We start from the raw sequence: 6,000 nt of genomic DNA, 5'->3' as shown, positions 1-6,000 counted from the left end.
AGTACCAGGGCCCACAATTTGGAGATGGTGAGTCAATACAATGGAGTACCAACACAAGGCCCACACTTCGGAGATGGTGAGTCGCTCAAAAGAAAGCATATGGTCATCTACAATATCGTGATCGTCTTTCTAAAATTTTGATATATGGTCTTCTACAGTAATGTGATCATCTTTCCAAAACTTTGATTTTTGAAATTAGATGGGTAGATAGTTTTAAAACAATATTTTCATATTAAATAGGGTGTTGGTTATTAACACTCCATTAATGGAGTCCAATGTCTCATATAGTTCTCCTTCTGTTAAGTGACTTCATAAAGTGTCATTAATTATATTTTTAATAAATGTCATTTAATAATTAAGTTTTGATATTTTATTTGCCCAAGGGGTTAGCTCCACAGGTTGTAACCAATGTTGCTGGTCATTTGACTCATTCTATACCACTAGGGTACTGGTTCTAATCCCTTTTGGTGAGGCACACTAGCCTACACCAATGGGTTTACTAGGGATGACATCCACAAATACATGGAAGTATCACTTTGGTTTCCCCTGAGGTTTTCCTTTGGGAAAAACAATTAAGATTCATCAATTCTGTGGTTAGGTGAATGAAACATAAGGTGCCCTGCCATATGGTAGGAAACAACTCCAATCATAATAAAATATTTTATCTAAATTCAAAATTTAGTTATTACGATCCAAAAAAAAAAAGGAAAAATCCTCTCTATACAATGGCACTAAATTAGTTAATGTGCATCAGGATAGAAAGTTGTATATGACAAAAAAATAAATCATGATTTGCTAAAAAGAGAAACAAACAATCCCCTGCAAATCATTTCCCAGTTTTCTTTACCAAAAGAAGAAATATCAACGCATGTTGTCAATAAAAATCTGTTGAAAATCCCATTGATTTTAGAAGATTTCAGTGGCATGAATAATTTTGACATATTCAATTTCCTCGAACTTGGAATCTAACTAAAATGACACACAAGGCATACAGGACGCATAACAACACACAATAATAGAGAAATCAGCACCCTTGCCCATTAGTTTATCAATAGCCTAAAGGGTACTGATTTAGTCAATCACCCAGGACTTTAGCTTGGGCAAGAGTGTTGTGGACTTTTAGGGCCATTGATAAACTAATGGGAAAGCATGCTGATTTGAAGCTAAATCAGAACCCTTGGCCATTTTCACCTAAAAGTATGCTCAATAATTATCAGTTACAACCTGGATAAGCAATCATCGCTAACAATGAAAAACCAATCTAGCTATTTCCAAGAAAATGTCAAGCGAAATCAAATGAAAATTCACAAGCTATTTGTGCCTTGAGCTTCACAAGCTGAATATCAAAGATTCTAGTGCAGAGGAAAGTTCAATTAACCAATCCAATCCCATTGTTTATCATTCACATGTATTGATTGGAATCAGGTGTGGCAACACTTGCAAAGGTGTTTTAAAATTTAACACTAGAAACCCAAAACTTGGAGCTTTCGTGCAACTCAATACTCAGCCAAGTCTCAAAGAGTTACAAATGAAACTCAAGATGGTGAATACCACCTCCAAATAACAATCAGAACTGATGCAAAATCAGGTTAATTGGGGAAATTTGACAACTGACTAGTATTCCTTATTTATAAGAATTATTAAAATATCTCGACCTTCCATCCTTCTTTATCCTCCATTGCCATTTCATTTAGGCATAAACATCTTCCTTTTCCATATATGGGAAAGGAGCATTCATCAATACCCATAGATCATATGGTTCTTGAAGAGAAGTTGCTTAAGATTTAACCATGGTAGTTGAAAGGTAGAAATTCCAAAAAACAGAACAGCATGACATAAATGCCACACGTGCTTGAAGTGGTACGACCCTGAAAACCATGCAAAGCACCCAATGTGTATATTTGAGGTTTAAATGCATCGAGGACTAATAGTGCATAACCAGCTTCCAAATTCAATAATCACAAAAGTGAAAATGAGAAAATTTGTTGTTTTGATTCAATGTGATAAAGGAACAATATCTTATATTTCCTACAAAGGAAACAAAGGACATATTTGCAGTGGATATGGTTTCAGAAAAACTATATAACACAAAAGGGAAACTAAGTAATATTTACCAGAAATTGAGCACGGTGGCAGGAGTCCAAAATTTCCATCCTAGAAATAATAAATATTATTTTAGTAAAAACCTGAATAAAATGATGAGAAAGGAAAGTCTCTTCATTGCAACATTCAGAAAAAATGATTTCCCTCACCGTAAACAAGAGCAGGAATCGCATCCTCTCGATATTTATTGGGGACCTCTTTAAGTTTGCCTTGCCATAGGTTATTCCATGCAAAAACAATAGCAATCACACAAGGGCCGAGGATGATTTGATTCAAAGTCACCTGCACTTAAATAAAATCTCAAGTTAATTGAATGAGAAACATGGCTACTTCTAAGAAACTGTGGGGAGGCTTTCAAATTTGGTAATCAATAACGGGATTAACAAACCTATTGAAGACAGCTATCTCTGGCATACAACATGATGTACATTGCCCACAATGACAAAAGTACAGATTATGGAGAAAAAAACCCATACCTTCACCAAAATGTTTTTCAAAGACCGCTTTGCAAAGGTCCGATCAAGCAGATCATACCATGCATGTGAACCAGGACCATATAAAAGAAATCCATAAGTAGCCATCCGCAAAGACCTTAGCCAATCATGTTTTATGGAATTCACCACAATTATATCCTGTTGTGCAACTTTTGCAAAGTAAATCAGATTATTTTAAGAAACTTGCCAAGAACCTAAATTACCAGTTACAGACCTTACGTCACCTACAGAAATGATACAGGTTTAATCATAGTCAATCTATGCATGGGTGTAAGAAAACATCTATCATAACCAAAACAGAGGAAACAGCTGCTGCACGTAAATAGATGTTGTCATAGACTCATAGGAGACATAAAATTATGCAGAGGGAAGAAAAGTAGCAAATGTGGTGAAGGAAATGAACAAAGATAGAAGAATTCACATTTGTGCTGTTGAACAGATGAAAACTAGTTGAGGCTGCATCCTGTTACACCTCAGATACCCTGCAGCTACACTTTTCACCAGATGTAACCATCATGGTGAGCCAAAAGTGATGATTTTTGTTGTATGTGGCCATACTGTGATGATTGATGTACAAGTGTTCGTTAGTTGGTAGCCCACATCCCCTTGGGTGGATGATCATGGCAGGTCCTTTTAGTCCCCATCCTCAAGGTGCTTGGTTTTATTGCTCTGGCCAACTATCCTTTGGTGGTGGTAACTCCCATCAAGTCAGGTATTTATGTCCTAGGATGGTATCGGCACATTGAGATGGATACTAGGATACATGATTTATGGGAGTCCATACCTACTCACTTATTTTAATTGCTATGTAAAGTTTCTTTGCAACGGTTGTCACACCCATGGTTTAGCACACCTATTTTACCCCACATTATGGACCCTCTCTTCCTTATGTATGTGCCACACTTTGGCCATGCGCCCTTAGAGGCGATTCTGCAAATGATCCAGTTTCACATTTTCTGAGGGGTATCACAGTTCTCAAAGCATATCACATATCAAGGTATCGGTCACACTCTCCAAGGCACAAATGAGCTACTTGCATCCACATGGACATCCTCCTGCCATGTGGAAGACCCAGAGTGGTCCTCCCATTTGGGACATTTTGAGCTGATTTTTATAGTTATTGAGGACCAACTCACGTATGCGAGCACTAATGATAGTCGTGGGGTCTCTTTTGAGCATATTATGACATGAAAGGGTCACTTGAATGAAGTTCTAACATGAAGATATGACATGCCACTCACCTAAAATCATTTCGATGATGTGGAGGTCACTCAAAGACATGATTTGAAGATTTAAGTGCCAAATTGGAGCCATCCACTTGTAGAAGCCTCTAGTTGACTTTTGGAGAGGTTGTTACACCTTTTTGAGCTAGACGTTGGAGTGAAACTAGACAAGGAACCTTTCTTACCCTTTTTTTACACCAACCTGATGCTTATTCAAGGGAACATTGTGCCTATTCATCAAATCAACCTTCCTCTAAGGGTGACATCAACTCTCTAAGAGAGTTTTGCACATGTAAAAGAGTCATTTTAATTATTTTGTTGACTTAGTCAGATCCGAATTGGATCACTGTCTTATTTTCCATCCATCTTGATTTTATTAGAGTGGTGTTGTCGCACAAAGTGTCTAGGCACCGTGACAACGCTCAGAGTAAGGGTTGTCACTCTAATCCTTACTCACTTCGTTTAGACTCTCTCCTTGACAAGTCAAAGGGGTGGTCCCTAAGGTGAATGAATGAGAATAGCCTGTGCACAGGCTCTAGGAGACTTAAAGATGGACAACTTGACGAATGTAGAACAAATCTTGGTCAACTGAGATGGATAGATTAAAATAAAACACAACCACAAGATGAAAATAATTATAGACCAGTGCATTTATATTCAATTAATCATAGACTAAATAAAAAACAAGTTAGCAAGGGCAATTTATAAATGTGACAAATAGTGACGATCATGAACGATTAAATGTAAACGCCCAAAACTGCAATATGTTCTAGCAATTAAATCCCATGAAGAATTATGAAAATTAATTGCTAAGCAATTATTCTAGATTAAAAATGATTTTCTTCAATAACCCAGATCTAGAATTAATTATCTTTCTCCTATAGCCAATATAATTTTCAAAACATTAATCACATTTACTAATAGAGAAATCAACTACCACGAAAGGACACCAAGGAACTTTAGATTAACAATTTAATTATTCCTTAGGTAGTTAATTTAATGTGGTAAAATGAAGAAATTAGATTCTTTAATGTGACCAAAAATAATAAAATCAAAATTACTTTGATAAATTAAAAAATATATATATATGAGCCATAGGCCACATTTAAATTTTAATTTTTTAGATGCAAAAGTGTATATCCTGTTGATTTAATTCCTTAGCATTTTATAGTCACAAAAATGAAAAAACAAAAACAAAACAAAACAAAAATAAATAAATAAATAAATCAAAATCAAAATAAAACAAAAAATCGAAAAGTAAAATAAAATGAAATTGAAATAATCAAATCACTTAAGAACCCTAAACTAAACTAAAGTAAATAAGAGAAATTCAAAACAAAACAAAAAAACCTAAACCTAATGCATAGCGTAAAGACACAAAATAAAAATAAAAAATCTAATGTTTTGTGTTTGTGTTGTGCAGGTGTGAGCTTGGAAGGTGGCGACAGGGGCTCGATGGGCAAAAGTGAGGGAAATGTAGCTGCAGAAAGGGAGGAACGACGGCGGATGAGGATTTGATGCAGCGTGCAGGTAATGGAGCTCGACGGGAGAGGCAGAGGAGAAGCAATTGCGGGATGAGGATGTAGTTAACACGCAGCAAAGAGAGGTGGGACTGCGCAAGGAAAAGGAGCTAAGGAAATGGGCTGCGGATCGAGGGAGCAGCAAGCAGAGGAGAAAGGTAAGAGAAACGTGCAGCTAAGCGAGGGGAGAAAGAAAGACAGAATAGCGTGCACGGATAAGTTGGAAAGGGAAGTCGTGGAGAGAGTTCTAGCAAGAGAAGGGCGTAGCAAATGGAAAAGACACAGACAAGCGTGAGGAGTTTGCAGATTTGTGGCAGGTTATTCGAAATTTTCCAGAAACCCCAAAATGCAGACAACAAAACAAATAAGAAAAAATATATATATATATATATATATATATATATATAAATAAAAATAAAAATAAAAAATAGAAATTTTTGAAATTTTCTGGAAGCTCAATACGGTAGCAGAAAGGAGAAAAATGGTAGCCAAAAACCTAAGAAAATTTCCCATAAAATCTTATTTTAAAATGACATGCTTCTGCTTCAAATTTATCCGTTAAACCCTTATGAAAATTTCCATATTTAAAACTTTTTAAACACTTGGACTACAAATTTTTTTGAATAATGTCCCTGCAAAATTATGTTGATAAACTCCCAG

The 6,000-nt window shown here is 35.9% G+C and overlaps 1 protein-coding gene across 1 annotated transcript in view; it reads right to left on the bottom strand.

The window, feature by feature from the left end:
- Positions 1 to 1,341: 1,341 nt before the first annotated feature.
- Positions 1,342 to 6,000, bottom strand: part of LOC149138973 (Peroxisomal membrane 22 kDa (Mpv17/PMP22) family protein) — a 68,655-nt gene continuing 63,996 nt past the window's right edge. Inside the window, exons 2-5 of the mRNA XM_089449235.1 lie at positions 2,580 to 2,735; positions 2,253 to 2,385; positions 2,115 to 2,154; positions 1,342 to 1,868 (exon numbers count right to left, since the gene is read on the bottom strand). Of these exons, the coding sequence (XP_089305361.1) occupies positions 1,778 to 1,868; positions 2,115 to 2,154; positions 2,253 to 2,385; positions 2,580 to 2,735 (420 nt within the window). The 3' untranslated portion in view covers positions 1,342 to 1,777. The remainder of the gene's footprint in view (positions 1,869 to 2,114; positions 2,155 to 2,252; positions 2,386 to 2,579; positions 2,736 to 6,000) is intronic.

Source organism: Pinus tabuliformis, chromosome X (genome assembly GCF_031772625.1).
Source record: "Pinus tabuliformis cultivar Carrire ecotype Pingquan chromosome X, CPIR1, whole genome shotgun sequence".
Taxonomy (NCBI): domain Eukaryota; kingdom Viridiplantae; phylum Streptophyta; class Pinopsida; order Pinales; family Pinaceae; genus Pinus; species Pinus tabuliformis.
The sequence above is the reverse complement of the archived record's forward strand: the minus strand, read 5'-3'. Positions and strand labels throughout refer to the sequence as shown.